General features: G+C 43.3%; 1 protein-coding gene across 4 annotated transcripts in view; it reads left to right on the forward strand.

Moving 5' to 3' along the window:
- Positions 1 to 17289, forward strand: part of EFHC2 (EF-hand domain containing 2) — a 241029-nt gene that overhangs the window by 195726 nt on the left and 28014 nt on the right. For 2 of the 4 annotated variants that reach the window (XM_070366045.1, XM_070366046.1), the window contains exons 12-13: positions 3995 to 4192; positions 6118 to 6210. In XM_070366045.1, the coding sequence (XP_070222146.1) occupies positions 3995 to 4192; positions 6118 to 6210 (291 nt within the window). The remainder of the gene's footprint in view (positions 1 to 3994; positions 4193 to 6117; positions 6211 to 17289) is intronic. The other 2 variants (XM_070366047.1, XM_070366048.1) reach the window with 1 other exon arrangement.

Raw genomic sequence — 17289 nt, forward strand, 5'->3', positions numbered from 1 at the left:
ACAAACAAAGCAAAATAAAAAACCCAGAGATCCTAATAAGTGTATGTAGGTAAAATATAGTTCCTTTAGGTAGGTTAACATCATAGCTGTGGGATTTCCTACAGTCTGTCTTAGGAAATTCTTGACCAGAAGAACCTGTAGATTTGTTAAATGATAGTGAAAATGACAAGAAATATATAAAAGAACTAAAAGCCATTATTACAAAAGATGAGTCTGTAGCAGAATAAATAAAATCTTGTATTTCCTCATTTATTTGGACTTCTTGGAAACTGAATTATTGGGTTGGCCAAAAAGTGTTTTCAGGCTTTCCAATAAGATGTTATTGAAAACCCAAACGAACTTTTTGGCCAAGGCAATATTTCCAGTAAGTGGATTTTCTAGATGGTGGAAGCTTATTTGGTTAAGTGCCATGTAAGTTTGCATTTTAACCATTTCAATGAAATTCTTTCTAATGCCTGGTAAATGGTTTATGGCTTTCCCGTAGAGAATGTATTGAAAATATGTCAACCAATTTGTTAGGCTTTGAGGTCTCATATGAATATGTTGTCATTTGTTTTCTTTTTGCTCTACGAAACATCTATTTCTGTTCTATTGACTATGCCAAAGCCTTTCACTGTGTGGATCACCGCAACTGTGGGAAATTCTTAAACAGATGAGAATACCAGACCCCCTGACCTGCCTCTTGAGAAACCTGTATACAGGTCAGGAAGCCACAGTTAGAACTGGACATGGAACAACAGACTGGTTCCAAATTGGGAAAGGAGTACGACAAGGCTGTATATTGTCACCCTGCTTATTTAACTTACATGCAGAGTACATCATGAGAAATGCTGGGCTGGATGAAGCACAAGCTGGAATCAAGATTGCTGGGAGAAATATCAATAACCTCAGATATGCAGATGATACCACTCTTATGGCAGAAAGTGAAGAGGAACTAAAAAGCCTCTTGATGAAAGTGAAAGAGGAGAGTGAAAAAGTTGGATTAAATCTCAACATTCAGAAAACTAAGATCATGGTCCCATGGCATGATGGGCATCTGGTCCCATCAGTTCAGTTCAGTTCAGTCACTCAGTCGTGTCCAACTCTTTGCAACCCTATGAACCGCAGCACACCAGGCCTCCCTGTCCATCACCAACTTGCAGAGTCCACCCAAACCCATGTCCATTGAGTCGTTAATGCCATCCGTCCATCTCATCTTCTGTCGTCCCCTTCTCCTCCTGCCACCAATCCCTCCCAGCATCAGGGTCTTTTCCAGTGAGTCAGCTCTTCACATCAGGTGGCCAAAATATTGGAGTTTCAGCTTCAACATCAGTCCTTCTAATGAACGCCCAGGACTTATCTCCTTTAGGATGGACTGGTTGGATCTCTTTGTAGTCCAAGGGATTCTCAAGAGTCATCTCCAACACCACAGTTCACAAGCATCAATTCTGCGGCACTCAGCTTTATTTATAGTCCAACTCTCACATCCATACGTGACCACTGGAAAAACCATAGCCTTGACTAGATGGACCTTTGTTGGCAAAGTAACGTCTCTGCTTTTTAATATGCTATCTAGGTTGGTCATAACTTTCCTTCCAAGGAGTAAGCATCTTTTAATTTCATGGCTGCAGTCACCATCTGCAGTGATTTTGGAGCCCAGAAAAATAAAGTCAGCCACTGTTTCCGCTGTTTCCCCATCTATTTGCCATGAAGTGATGTACTCTGCATATAAGTTAAGTAAGTAGGGTGACAATATACAGCCTTGACGTATTCCTTTTCCTATTTGGAACCAGTCTGTTGTTCCATGTCCAGTTCTAACTGTTGCTTCCTGACCTGCATACAGATTTATCAAGAGGCAGATGGGGTGGTCTGGTATTTTCCACAGTTTGTGATCCACACAGTCAAAGGCTTTGGCATAGTCAATAAAGCAGAAATAGATGTTTTTCTGGAACTCTCTTGCTTTTTCGATGATCCAGTGGATGTTGGCAATTTGATCTCTGGTTCCTCTGCCTTTTCTAAATCCAGCTTGGCCATCTGGAAGTTCATGGTTCACGTATTGCTGAAGCTTGGCTTGGAGGATTTTACGCATTACTTTACTAGTGTGTGAGATGAGTGCAATTGTGCGGTAGTTTGAGCATTCTTTGGCATTGCCTTTCTTTGGGATTGGAATGAAAACTGACCTTTTCCAGTCCTGTGGCCACTGCTGAGCTTTCCAAATTTGCTGGCATATTGAGTGCAGCACTTTCACAGTGTCATCTTTCAGGATTTGAAATAGCTCAACTGGAATTCCATCACCTGCACTAGCTCTGTTCGTGGTGATGCTTCACTTGACTTCACATTCCAGGATGTCTGGCTCCAGGTCAGTGATCACACCATTGTGATTATCTGGGTCATGAAGATCTTTTTGGTATAGTTCTTCTGTGTATTCTTGCCACCTCTTCTTAATATCATCTGCTTCTGTTAGGTCCCTGCCATTTCTGTCCTTTATCGAGCCCATCTTTGCATAAAATGTTCCCTTGGTATCGCTAATTTTTTGAAGAGATCTTTAGTCTTTCCCTTTCTATTGTTTTCCTCTATTTCTTTGGGTTGATCGCTGAGGAAGGCTTTCTTATCTCTCCTTGCTATTCTCTGGTCCCATCACTTCATGGCAAATAGATGGAGAAACTCTGGAAACAGTGACAGACTTTATTTTTGGGGGCTCCAAAATCACTGCAGATGGTGACTGCAGCCATGAAATCAAAAGATGCTTGCTCCTTGGAAGAAAAGTTATGACCAACCTAGACAGCATATTAAAAAGCAGAGACATTACTTTGCCAACAAAAGTCCATCTAGTCAAAGCTATAGTTTTTCCAGTAGTCATGGATGAATGAGAAAGTTGGACTATAAAGAAAGCTGAGCACCAAAGAAGTGACACTTTTGAACTGTGGTGTTGAAGAAGGCTCTTGAGAGTCCCTTGGACTGCAAGGAGATCCGACCAGTCCATCCTAAAGGATATCAGTCCTGGGTATTCATTGTAAGGACTGATGTTGAAGCTGAAACTGCAATACTTTGGCCACCTGATGTGAAGAACTGACTCATTTGAAAAGACTCTGATGCTGGGAGGGATTGGTGGCAGGAGGAGAAGGGGACGACAGAGGATGAGATGGTTGGATGGCATCACCGACTCAATGGACAAGAGTTTGAGTGAACTCTGGGAGTTGGTGATGGACAGGGAGGCCTGATGTGCTACAATCCACGGGGTTGCAAAGAGTCAAACAATACTGAGCAACTGAACTAAACTGAACTGAACTGCTCTGCCAAATGATATCAATGCCATTTGCCTTCTAAAGACTCAGACGACTGTACCTTTACACAGCTGTTTATACTTTTTTCTCTCATGGGTAGGAGGTGATGGTGGTGGTTTAGTCACTCAGTCATGTCTGACTCTTGCGACCCCCTGGACTGTAGCCCGCTAGGCTCCTCTGTCCATGGGATTTCCCAAGCAAGAATATTGGAGTGAGTTGCCACTTCTTTCTCCACTTATGGGTAGGATGTGTCAATTTTTACTTTTTACCAGAGAAATATGCTTAATCACGTTCCCCATCTCAAAACATCTTTCTAACTTACTGATTTATAAGTTTCATACCCTGGGAAATCAGAACCCCAAGTCTGTTACTGTTTTGTATAAAGTAAGATTAATAGGCATTGAATGAACTCATGTATTTAGTCCCAGGATTTTTGACCATTCAAGAACTTTAAGAATTTACTTCCTGGTTGTAGGCTATTATCTGATAGAAGTTTGACTCTGGGCAAAGTGCCATTTTATTTATAATCTGCTGTGCTTATGGTTTTCCATTCTAGCACAAGTACCTTCCTGGTTGCTCATAGTAGAGAAATAAAAAAAAATAAATAAAAAAAAACCTGTCTGTAGGCTGTTGGTAAAGTTTTGTAAAACGGAATTTGGGTGTGTTTTTAATAGAAAGGTAAAATAATCTTAGATATAATTTCTTGAGTGCTTCCCATTTTTTTTAAACAGAGAAATAATGATGAATCTAACTGTCGGGAAACTCACAGACCAAGAAGTTATAACCATTGCACGTCGTTACCGGGTGCCTGAGGACCCCTGTCCACATAGGAATGTCCTAGTTGCACAGGCCCATGAACAACTCAAGAAAAATGCTTTTGAGAATTTTGAAAGACTCATTGCTATGTGTGTATACGAAGATCGGGAAAAGTAAGCTTTTATTTTATTGATTCTAAGAAATCATTTATGTTTCTGTGAAGCTGAGTGATGAAGGAATTTGTATTGTATCAAAAAGGGCAAAAAGAAAATTGGCAAGTCTCCTCATACTCCACTAGGTAGCAAAGCCACGTTAAATCATTTCTGGAGATTATCTGGGTACACATATTTCATAGTGATGGATGGTGAGTTTTGCTTGTTGATGGAATAGGGGAAGTTCTGTGTCTTCAAAAGAATAGGATGGCCCCTTTGCATTTTCTAATTGGTTTCTAGAAGCTTTCAATTGAAGCAGTAAATCAGTGTTAGAAGATTTAATTCTGAGATGGCATCTCTTTACACTATTTTATTAATAAGTGGGATTTATAAATATGAGTTTTATAATATACCGGACAGGGGATTTGCAAGTAAACTTTCTATAAAATCTCTTTGAAATTATTTCTTCTCAAAAATAATGACGCTCCAAATAATGTGTTTCTAATACATTTATCATGTTTGCCTTTGAACTTTATTCAGTCATTGTTACAAACAACTGGAGCCCCATCTTGGTATATTTTGGTGTTCATCTTACCCACAGATCTGATATACTGGTGGGGGAGCATATTCATCTGGAGTTAGAAAATCTTAGGTCTAACTCTAGCCACTGGTTTTGTTACTTCGGACCACTGTCATCTCTTTACCCCATTACTACTTCCTTCATCCCCAAACCTGTACCCTAAATATCTTAGAAGGACCCATGGTTTTTCTTAATTTGTTGTTGTTGTAGTCACTAAGTTATGTCGAGCTCTTTGCTACCCCCATGGACTGTAGCCCACCAGGCTCCTCTGTCTGAGGGAGTCTCCAGGCAAGAATAGTGGAGTTGGGTTGTCATTTCCTTCTGCAGGGGATCTTTCCAACTCAGGGATCCAACCTGTGTCTCCTGAATTCACAGGCAAGTTCTTTACCACTAGTGCTACTTGGAGTGCCCCCAGTTTATCTTACTAGGGAACATTTTTTTTCCTAATCCATAATACACCCTTGTTGAATTGTTATAAAATGGTATTCTTCCTTGAATCTTTAAGCTTCTCTGAGCCTTCTGGAAGACGTATTACCTGAGCTTTGTATGACTCTGGCCTTGCCTTCCAGCCTGGTGGTATCCCTCTCCAGGGTGAGAAGTGTGACCCTCTTTGATTAAAGGAATACCTGTTGGGAAAAAAGGGGCTAGTTGATGAGACAACTCTTGAGGTTCTTCCAGATCCAACAAGTTCCAATTCTAGACATAAAGATTCTCTTACCATTTTATAACCTACTGCTAAGAAAGAAGCCCACTTTCTTTCTTGTTAGTTCTAATTTTGCCTGATGCCTGGAAGAACACTGGCGGGGTGAGAACATTAGACAGGCATTTCTGTGCCCCAGCAGGCTGGGGAAAATGACTGTTGGGCTGCTCTGAGAAAAAAAAAAAATTAGGTGAATGTTAAGGTCCCAGTTGGGGCTTCTAGGTTATACGATTTGGGTCCAAGGAAAAGACTAGAAAAACACCCTCTGGTCATATAATACTTGGATGGAGGCTCTAGATGCCTGTCAAATTAAGAGATGTTTTCAAATATCAGAACCATTTTTGACTAGTGGTCAAGAATGCAGATCGATTACTTAGAGCAACACTCGTGGCTGCAGCCTTAACAGGCTGTACTATCACCAACCAAGAATCTGAACCCTGATGGAACGGCCTTTGTAAGGACAGAATCTAGTGACTTCTGAAATGGAAACAAGCTGGTGAAATACAATAAGACTGTTTTTCCTTACCGCGATTCCAGTACCAGCTTTCATATTTATTTCCATGTGCACGCTTTTAGGACACATCTATGTTTTCTTTCCTTTAGCATGTAATTATTACTCAAGAGACATGAAGTATAGAAAAGCTCATTGACTGTGTTTTAATGCAGGAAAAAAGTGTTACCCAGCAAAGACATCAAAAGGCTGTGCAAGTCCTCCAGATTACCTTTGAATGAAGATCTTCTAGGATCCTTACTGTCCGGGTAGGTGAGATCTCCACCCTCATGGACCATGTCCTGCATGTTTTTGTTTTGGAGACAGTTCCTGGTTTTACATCTGCCTTTACTGCCCTTGATTTACCCTTTACCTCAGTATTGTCTCACTGATGATACATCTCCATTTAATTGTTACAAAAGGAAAAGTTAGTCATGATTGTGAATGTCACAGAGCCTCTAATGAATTATTGTTTGATCTTTTTAACATGAAGATGCACTTAAGTGCACACGGATTCATGGGACAAAATGAAAATGAACTGCTTCTTTGGTTGTGAGCGTCTTAGATCTAAAATTTAGGACAGGTTTTTCAGAGCAGTAGTTTCTAATGGCTAAAGACATGCAATTAGAGGACCTCATGTTATTAGCACAGAGCAAGAGTGCCAGATGTCAAGTGCAGAGGTTAGGATGTTGCCAAAGGAAAGCACAGTGAACTGCTTTCTAAATCACCTCTCTTCTTGTACCAAACCTGACTTTTTGACTGCCTGGCACCACCCTCCTAGCCATCCACACTCTGGTCATCTTTTATGCTTCCCATGGCATGACGCCAGCCCCTCCTCTGACTGACTTATCTTGATAATGTTGACATCTGGGACTGTGTTCTAGGCATTGTTATCATTGCTTTGAGTACATTACCTCATTGACTTCGTGAGAACAGCTTGGTGAGGTCAGAGCTATTATCCTCCTATCTTACATGAGGATGCTGAGGTCTAGAGAGATAAGATTTTGCCCAAAGTCACATAGTCTAGAAGAAGAACTGTGACTTAACCTCTGAACCTTTAAAATGCACATCTTCTGCTTCAAACCGTTTTGAATTATTGTCTACAAATAGCCAGTAGATTAGAATGTTCTGCCTGTTCTGCCTCCTACTTCTGCTGCTTGCATGTTCTCTCTCCCCTCTATTCCCACCACCTCCACTCTTGTTCTGACCTACTTTTCTTCTTGATTGTTGCAGGGCCCCCACATTGGCCTTTCTTCCACCAGCCTCTAAATTTTTAAATCCGTCTTTACATCTAGCAGCTAAGTACCTTCTAAGAGCAAGAATATCCTAGTGTCGCTTTTCTACTCACAAGCCTTCTGTACCATTTCTTTGTTCTCTAAGGAATGACCAGCTTCCTTAGCTTTGAGCTCCTCTTCCGCCTTCTCCATTGTGGGGCTTAGGGTTGTCATTAGAGCATTATTCTCAAGCAGGGGTTGGAGTGGGCAGTCGTCATCTGAGACAGAAAAAAAAAAGGAAGCAGACAAAAACTAAATCCCACATGGGAAAGCTAGGGTCCTTCTGCTCCTAGTATCAGGAGCAGAATCAAGAAGAGGCCAATCTAGGTGGCTGTGTGTGTGTGTGCATTGGATAACCTGGGGTTGTCTTCTAGACTTTCAGCTCTATTTGCTTTTATTTTCTAGTAGCAGTATGAGGGATAAATAGGCCATCCCAGTACAAAGGACCTGAGATGAAGTGCAGGCTTAGGAGTCTGGTTTCTCCACAGTTACCACATTCTCAAAGCTCCTCTTCCCATTCCCAGTAGTCCAGCCAGATGGCGCATTTAGCTTTTCACTTGTATACCTCCTGCCTTCCCACTTTTTTGCCTTTTCTCTTGCTGTTTCTTCAGTAGGAACTAGCTTTGAGTTTTCTTCACTTGCTGAAATCTTGTTCTTCACTTGAGACCTGTTTTGCATAGCACTGTATCCATGAAGCCCTCTTGGATTTGGTTGGCTGGTGTGATTATCTCCTGGCTAAGAATTCTCACAGCACTATTTATGTTTCTTTTTCTTTCTTTTTTTTTTGTCTCTTACCTTGTAATGAAGATTTGTGAGTAGACATCTGATCCACTCAGATACCGAGACCTACTTCTAACCTGTTTGATTTACTGCCTAAAAATAAGCAGCAGGTTGTCACAGCTTGACAATTTTGCCCCTTACCTTGTCTCCTGTATTCTTTGAATCTACTTGCTAGCTGTGTAATCTTGTGCAAGTTTTTTGACCTGCCTGAACCTCAGATTCCATATCTCTAGAATGAGATAACAATACCTGCTTCCTCGTGGATCTTGGGGCAAATTGAGATAACATATATAAACTCCCCAGTGCCATAGCATCTGGTACTAAGTCCTGATTGGAGACTAGGAGAGAAGTGTTCATCAGACACCATAGACCACACGCTCTGACTTAGAAATGAACTGGAAGAGACCTGTGTCCTACATTGAGGAAGCCTTGTTTTTAAACAGTTGGATCTGAATGCCTTTCACACATTAAGCTGTCTTCTAGTCAGGAAGCTGCAGATGTTTATTAAATTATCTCTTGATGGCCTCGGGATGAGTTGTCCTGGAAAGTCCAGTAATGTGGGAGCCTGGCCTCTGGGGGACCTAGATGTTTCTTATCCAGCACTGAGGCCACCAAGTCATCATCCTCTCATTCTCTCAGCAGACTGTTTTGTCTTTGCCTTGACGATTTGACATGAAAGGCAGAAAGATGATTCCCCAACTTGCCGTGAAGCCGGCTCAGTCTCAGATCACATCCGCCTCCGAGCCCCAGCTTAGCTCCAAGGAGGTCATCCCTCTGAGCCACTAAGCAGACCATGTTCAGTCTAACTTTGCTTCTAATTGTGCACTGACCCTTCTCCACACTCAGGGGAAACTTCAGACTAATCAGATTAGAAAATGTCTCATTCCCATTCCCCTTTCCCTCCAATATGCCCTGCCACGATTTGGGTCACATGCTTGATGTTTTGCATCATCTCCGCAGATTCCTTTCAAAGACGGCCCTAATTCCTAACGGGCCCATCAGCCTGCAGCTTACATTTATATTCTGCATTCTTATTGTTCCCCATAGACTCCACAGGGCTTTCCAGAGCCTTGACCAGACTCTCTTTCTGCACAGCCCTCCTGTGGCACGCTAAACCAGAACCCCTCTGACGTCTACAGTCTCCCGTGGGAGACAGGCCCAGAGTTTGTTGACTTGGTTCAGCACACACTCTGCCCAGGGGCAGTTTTACCTGCCTTGGGATGGAGCTGGGCAGCTGGTGAGCAGGTGTAGAGCCCCTTTGAATTCAGATCAGGAGATGAAAAACTATATGGCTAAAGATTCCAATGATTTCTTTCACCCGGGGAATGTTACTTGTATATTTCTCCTGACCCTGCATTTGGGTACTAAGATTTCCCTTCTACTCCATTTCTATTTTTCTTCTGATTCAGTTAGGTCTTTTCCTTATTAGCACAACTCATGCTGGAATCAGGACCTCAAAATCTTTTCACATCTGGTTACCCCAGCCCCCATCAGTTTGTGCTGTGGAAACCGATATGACGGTCAAGAGTCCGCCTGCAATGCAGGAGACCTGGGTTCTATCCCTGGGTCAGGAAGATCCCCTGGAGAAGGGAATGGCTACCCACTCCAGTATTCTTGCGGGGAGAATCCCATGGACAGAGGAGCCAGGTGGGCTACAGTCCATGGGGTCACAAAGAGTCTGATGCACCTGAGCAACTAACACATATACGCAGCCGGTATGAGGTCACCTTCCTTACCAAACAATCATTTCACTAATGCACAGAACATCAGATGTCAGTGTTTGATGTGGTGATAGCTATTACCCATAATAGGAGTGGCATTCTGTATTGAAACAGTGCCTAGGGCCCTGGAATATTTTGTAAATCCTTGAGCACATTTAAAGGTACATTTTCATTGATGATAGGCATGATACCTCTTTTCTTGAGGAGGCTGTCTCACTAAATAAATGTACTTCAGCCCCAGATGGAATTAGAATAACAACCCCCTAAGATACCCTCAACCTTTGTTTCTATCTCAGGCCCTAGGGGTAGAGATGATATCTCATTCAACCCTGCAGTCCCGGAGATGTGTCCCATGCTATTACACTGGGCAGTGGGGAGAAACACATGGGCTTTATACCTATCAGAGCTGCCTCTGAAGTCCAACCCTACTGCCTTCTGCCCAAGTGATCCCTGTAAATGGAATAAATCCCACTGAGCCTTCATTTGGATGTTAAGGTTTCCTCAGAACTAATAAGCAAGAAATACTGGTTCTCAAACCATAAGAGATGGGGAGAATTGTGAGGTCATTCTGTTCTCTGTTCCCGGTGGGCCTGGGGAGTGAAGAGGCACCCTCCTCCCCTGACTGTGGCCTTCCGAAGCGGGACTTAGAAGTCAGGTGTGACTCTTTGCCCAGCAGCTCTGCCCCAAGCTAGTCTTTTACAGTTGGCTTTGGGTTCCACAGAATGCCTCAGGACTGGCCTCCCAGGAGAGCTGGTGCCTCATCCAGAAGTATTAGTTAAAATGGAAAAAGTTAACAGGGCTTTCAAATCATCTCATTATGCTCTACCCAGCCTCTCCCCCTGTTCCCCTTGCAGAGGCATGGTTGGGGCTTAAGTAATTTCACCAACAGTACCTGGCCATGAAGCTGAGGGGCAGGGGTGGAACCATGTGCTTGTTCACGTTGCAAAGTGTTCGGTGCCCTGGGAAGTTTTGAGAAACCCCCTTCTCTCCCTGTTCATTTCTTCTCCCTCTCTTCTCTCTCACCCCCAACCCTGACCATACACACAGATGGTTTCTACTTTTTCAAATATAAGGCGATTTGGTCCCTAAGGAGATCTGTGCTGGGATCACAATTGGAATTTAGAAGCCTGGTGATTTGAGATCATGGAACTTAACTCACTGGCACCCTGGGCAGTGCCATCTTGACAGCTCCTAAGTTGTGACCAACTAGCAACAGCGGCCCAGAGCTTCACTTTTTTCCCCCTCGAGTGTCTGGTCTTTAAGACTCCCACCAGATGTTTCAGTGTGCACCCTGGGGTTTGTCGGGTAATGAACTGAAACCAAACCCAAGCAAGTGAGTCAAATGTGTCTTCACTACCCTCACTCTCTTTCAGCCCTGGCCATGCCGCCAGCCCTCTCTCCTAAGTTATGAGATGGTCTTTGTGGCAGAGGGGAACCCAAGTTACTCTGGCACAGAATACAGCTGCTGCTGCGCCTATTACCTCCACAGATGGGGGAAATAAAGCATATCAGTATTATTCCCCATGGCAAGGAGATAGATGGCTGCTGTGGTTTGCAAGCCATTCATCATTTTTGGAAGGGGGGAGCAAGAGTACCCGTCAAATGACACATTAGATTCACTTCTGAGAACTCCCACCTAGCAAGGCATCAGGAAACCTACTTGGAGGTCATTATGATCGAGAGGGGAACCAGAGAAATGGCTTTGCCCCCCCTCTTCTTCCACAAACATGTCCTTTAGTTTGTGTAGGGAAGGAAATGGTGGCTTGCCTGAGTATCAAAGGGAAAGAAGAATTTACGGAGGCTTTAGGAAAACACTTCAGCACTGTGAGGTAGGACTTTAAAGTAAGCAGGCTGACTTTTTAACAAGCTTAGGCACACTTAAAAGCCAGAATTAGCATTGCCCTTTAGGGCAGTCACCCTGGAAGGCTGTGCACTCATTCCAACAATGTCGCCATACAAAGCTCTTCTTTGGAATTGCCTTCACAGCCTTTTCAAAGGAATTTCCTCCAGAGTGGCAAATCTTCATCCTTTGACTGTGAATCAGAGTCTTAGCAAGAGTCAAATGTCGTTTGGCAAGGAGAGAAGTAGTGGATTCAGGTGGAGAAAGAGGATGCTCACATTTTTGAACAGAAGCACAGTGTGACCCTGATAAGAGAGATCCATCTTCTGTATGACTCATAGGCTTTCCCAAAATATTTTGAAAGGATGGATAGGATTTGGTGAATGATGACCTGCAGTGGTCAGGAGACAAGGAGGACCGCTGGGGAGATAATATTCAGGGGAAATTGACCTACTTGTCCTTACTCCGTAAGAGTTGAGCCTGCGTCCATCTCTAAACTGCTCCTCCTCGTCTCCTTCTCCTCCAACCTGGAGTGCTCCTTTGTATCCTATTCTTGTCTCTCTGACAGCCTCATCTGACAGTAGCATATAGTAGATATAGGGTATAGTAGCAAATGGAGCAAATGTGAAAAATCTCACGCTGTCAGTGGTGCGGGCGAGGAAGCTCTGTGCTGAGTTTTGGAACTGGGAGAAAGACCAGGAGACGATTCCCTTATCAGTGTGCCCAAATGAGGGTGCTCATGCCTTTCCAAGTCTGATGCATGAATTGACCACCTGGGAAAGCACTCTGCACTGTCTCTCATCTGCTTTTCACACTTCTTATATTTTCATTTATGCCTAACGGATACATGCTTATAGTAAAGAAAATAAATAATTCTAAAAAAACTTACTCTGACAAGAGCAGTTTCCAGCCACATCTCTCCCCACCTCCCAGACCCATTCTCAAAAAACAGCCTTTCAGTCTTTCTAGTTGTTTCTACAGAACTTAAAATAGCATGTACATTCTGCTATTTCTGGATTTCTCATTTTTAGATACTAGTACTAATTTCCTGTTATGATGCTTGAGAATTTAGTATAATATTGATTCCCATTACTGGTGTTCTTTCTAGATGCTCTTAGAATCATGTCTTTATTCCTGATGTTCTGGAAATTCACGATGGGGCCTTGTCGAGTGTGTGTGTGGGGGGGGCGGTGGGGCACACGCCTATATATAGATTGTGCTTAACAGTTTATGGGCCCTTCCAGTCTGGAGACTCTGTCCTTTGGCTCAGAGAAATTTTCCATTAATTTTTAAATTATTTCCTCCCATCCTTTTTCATTTTTGTCTTGTGAGAACTCCTATCATTAAGATTTTGGCTCTCGAGCCAAATTGAATTAGAATTCAAATTCAATTCAAATTGAATTGAATTCGAATCCAAATTGAATCTGGATTAAGTTTTTCTTTGTCATTAGGATGTCCTTACCAAGGGGTTTCCTCAGCTTTACATTCCACCCTTTCTACCGCATCTTTTTACTACTATCATATTTTTTATTCCAAGAGCACACTTTTGGTTCCTTTTTTGTAGTCTTCTGTTCTTTCTTCATGGGTGTAACATATCTTCTTAAGTCACATCTTTCCTTCTGCTACCTGAATTTTCTTTGTCCCCTGATAGTTTTTTTCCCCTGTTCTTGCTTTGACTTCTGTCCTTAATGTTGGAAGCTTTTGGGGGTGGGTCTTCTTGATTAGTGGGTTCACTGCATGAGTCATCTCCTAGCCTACATTTTCATTAGGGAATCCCCAGAAGCCACAATCTGGAGATCTCTCAGGGCCACTCAGAGCATCGAGAGAAGAATCCTGTCTTCTCCTGAAGGGTTAGGAGGGAAGTGGGTTAAGGAAAAGGAGGAGAAATTAAGCACAGTCACTGATGTTCTGAAAACAGGAAAGGGGAAGGAAGGGGTCTGAGAGACCCAAGTTGAGTGGGTAATGTTCTTCTTAACCCTCCATTGTGCTTCATCTACCCAAGACTAGAGCTTCTTTAGTTGAATTTCTCTGGGGAACAAGCCCCAGTCCCCTACAGTGAAGAGTCCAGTGTACAAGGACAGATTCTTGAAGGTCCAGCTGCTCTTGCTGTTTTCAGGCTTTCAAACAGCCCTTGTTTTCAGTACCCCACCTTATCCCTGGGGCTTCCCTCATAGCTCAATCAGTAAAGAGTCTGCCTGAAATGCAGGAGACCTGGGTTTGATTCCTGGGTCAGGAAGGAGAAGGAAATGGCAATCCACTCCAGTATTCTTGCCTGAAGAATCCCATGGATGGAGGAGCCTGGCAGGCTACATTCAATGGGGTCACAAGAGTCAGGCACAACTTAGTGACTAAACCACTACCACCTTATCCCTGGGCTTCCCTGGTGGCTCAGTCAGTGAAGAATCTACCTGCAATGCGGGAGACCTGGGTTTGATCCTTGGGTTGAAAAAATCCCCTGGAGGAGGACATGGCAACCCACTCCAGTATTCTTGCCTGAAGAATCCCCATGGATAGAGGAGCCTGGCAGGCTGCAGTCCATGGGGTTGCAAGGAGTTGGACATGACTGACTGAGCAACTAAGCACAGCACCTTATCCCTGCCTTTATTGGCACCTGGAGTCTACAGTCACTCAGCCTCTCAGCAGTTTTGTGGGCCACATTGCCTAATCTCTTAAGTGCCCTCCCTGTCTCTGCCACAGACATTTGGAGTTCAGCTTCCTTTCCTCTGCTGTGCCAAGTCAGTTATCCTAGTCTGATTTCCATCTTGCAAAAGATTTTGAAATTTCTTATTCAGTGTTGCCTTTTTTCCGCCAGCTATCTTTGTCATTGCAGGATACTATCTACTTTTATTTATCTATTGTCATTGGGTGAGATTTTGGTGGGAAAAGGAGATAAGTATTTGTGAGTGACCCATTGTGATTTACTGCCATCCTACCCACTTCCCAAGAACAAAGGAATCTCCCAGGAAGCATTGCATAATTTTATCCTTTTTCATTGAAAGATTCTTTGTTCTTTTTCTGTCTTGCTCCTTTTTGGGGGGATTCCCACCTCCAGTGAAATCCTCACAGACAAAACTGAAAAGAGAAACTTGGAGTATTTTACCACATTGTGCTTAGTCGCTCAGTTGTGTCTGACTATAGCCCACCAGGCTCCTTTGTCCATGAAGATTCTCCAGACAAGAATATTGAAGTGGGTTGCCATGCCCTCCTCCAGGGGATCTTCCCAACCCAGAGATCGAATCCAGGTCTCCCACATTGCAGGCGAATTCTTTCCCATCTGGGCTGCCAGGGAAGCCCAAGAATACTAGAGTGGGTAGCCTATACATTCTCCAGGGGATCTTCCTGACCCAGGAATTGAACTGGAGTCTCCTGCATTGCAGGCAGATTCTTTACTAGCTAAGCTGTTTTATCACGTTGAAGTAAAGTGAAGGGAAAGTCACTCAGTCAAGTCCGACTCTTTGTGACCCCACAGACTATATAGTCCATGGAATTCTCCAGGCCACAATACTGGATTGGGTCACCGTTCCCTTCTCCAGGGGATCCTTCCCAACCCAGGGATGGAACCCAGGTCTTTTGCATTGCAGGCAGATTCTTTACCAGCTGAGCTGTTTTATCACGTTGAAGTGAAGTGAAGGGAAAGTCACTCAGTCATGTCCGACTCTTTGCGACCCCACGGACTATATAGTCCACGGAATTCTCCAGGCCAGAATACTGGATTGGGTCGCTGTTCCCTTCTCCAGGGGATCCTTCCCAACCCAGGGATGGAACCCAGGTCTCTCACATTGCAGGTGGATTCTTTACCAGCTGAACCACCAGGGAACCCCAAGAATACTGGAGTGGGTAGCCTATCCCCTCTCCAGTGGATCTTTCTGACTGAGGAATTGAACTGGGGTTTTCTGTACTGCAGGGAGATTCTTTACCAGCTGAGCCACTAGGGAAGCCCAAGAATACTGGAGTGAGTAGCCTATCCCCTCTCTAGTGGATCTTTCTGACTGAGGAATCAAACTGGGGTTTCCTGCACTGCAGGGAGATTCTTTACCAACTCAGCCATCAGGGAAGCCCATTTTATCACGTCAGCTCAGCTCTTTCCTGAGGCTTGGCTTTGGACTTTGGAAAGATTAAATCTTTAAACATTTTTCCTCAAAAAGGTTTTAGATATCATTATTAAGCTGTGTATGTATTCTTTGATTAACACCATTTGATCCTTCCTGAATATTATTTGAGTCAAGAATAGCTTCCCAAATATCTTTTGAGATGGGTGAATGGTTAGATTGTGTTGAGTCAGACATTATCATGAGTTGGGCAGGGAAAAGTCCTAGGGTTGACAAGTGATCATAAGCAAATATCAGACAGATTGGTAAGGAAGTCTGATAATAGGACTTCAGTGGTGACTTCCAGAAGTTTTCCTGTACCATCCAGTGCCATCATATGGAACAAATATAGACTGACTTAGGCATGGGGACTCGGTTTAAAAAGTGGAGGCAGGAAGGCCTTTCTAAGGAAGTAACATTTGAATGGAGACTTTCCAGACAAAGGGCCCAGAACGTGCAAATGCCTTGCGTTGCTGGGAACAGTCTTGTTATGATCAGAGAGCATGAAGAAAGCAAGTGTACCTGGAAGATGGTGAAGAGGGAGAGAGAGTTCAGATGAGATCAGAGAAGTTAGTGGGGGACCAGATTATATGTGGCTTTATAAACCCTGGTAAGGAGTTCAGCTTGTGTTCTAAGTGGATTGGAAAGTCACCAGAGAGTTGTCAGCGAGGAAGTAACTAATCCAATCTGTGTTTTAGAAAGACCATTCTGGTGGAGGATGTAAGAGTAGAAGCAGCAAGACCATGATACAAATGCTATTCCTGTAACCCAGGTCAGAGATGATGGTGGCTTATTAGAATAGAAAAGATGGAGAAAAATAGACTTTTGATATGCTTAGGTGTTAGAGCCTACAGAACTGGTTAGTAGACTGTATATGAGGGGTGAAGTCAGACCTGATTCTAAATCTGTTTCATAGTCTTTTGACTGGTTTCCAAATCACTGGGATATTATACTTCTGAAACCTCTAGGATTCAATACATGCCTCCTGTCATGATGTGATGGGAATTTAGCAACAATTAGATTCTGTATTGTAGGAATAGACAGAGAAACTTCTTTCATTGGTGATCTCATTCAATCTTCCAGGCGGGTGGCTTTAAATACAATCTGTATGCTAATGACTGCCCCATTTTGATCTCTAACTCAAACCTATTCCCTGAACTTCAGACTCATATACCCAACTGCACACTTCCCATCAAAATGTAACACATCCAAAACCAAACTCCAGTTGCTCAAGCAAAACCCTGGAAGTTGTCCTGAATCCATTCCTATTCATTCTCCCCCTCACCTCCCCTATACACTATAAAATCTTTCAGAAATCCTACGCTCAAAATATATTCAGGCTTTACCGTTCCTCCCTGCTCTCCACTGCCACCACTGTCATCAAAGCTGCCATTACCTCTTGCCCGGATTACTGCAGAAGACTGCTAAGTACCCTTGCCACTGTGGCCTTGCCCCTACATTGTACCTGCAATATATCAACTAGTGTGATCTTCAGAAAATATAACATAGATCTCATAACTGTTCTGCACAACGTACTCCAATGGCTCTTAGCTGTCCTTAGTATGAAAGTCAAAGGCCCTCCATGATCTCATTCTCTGATCTCAGCTCCTACTCAGAGTATTACGGAATATTTTTCTTCGAGGTA

This window comes from Bos mutus, chromosome X (assembly GCF_027580195.1).
Source record: "Bos mutus isolate GX-2022 chromosome X, NWIPB_WYAK_1.1, whole genome shotgun sequence".
Classification (NCBI taxonomy): domain Eukaryota; kingdom Metazoa; phylum Chordata; class Mammalia; order Artiodactyla; family Bovidae; genus Bos; species Bos mutus.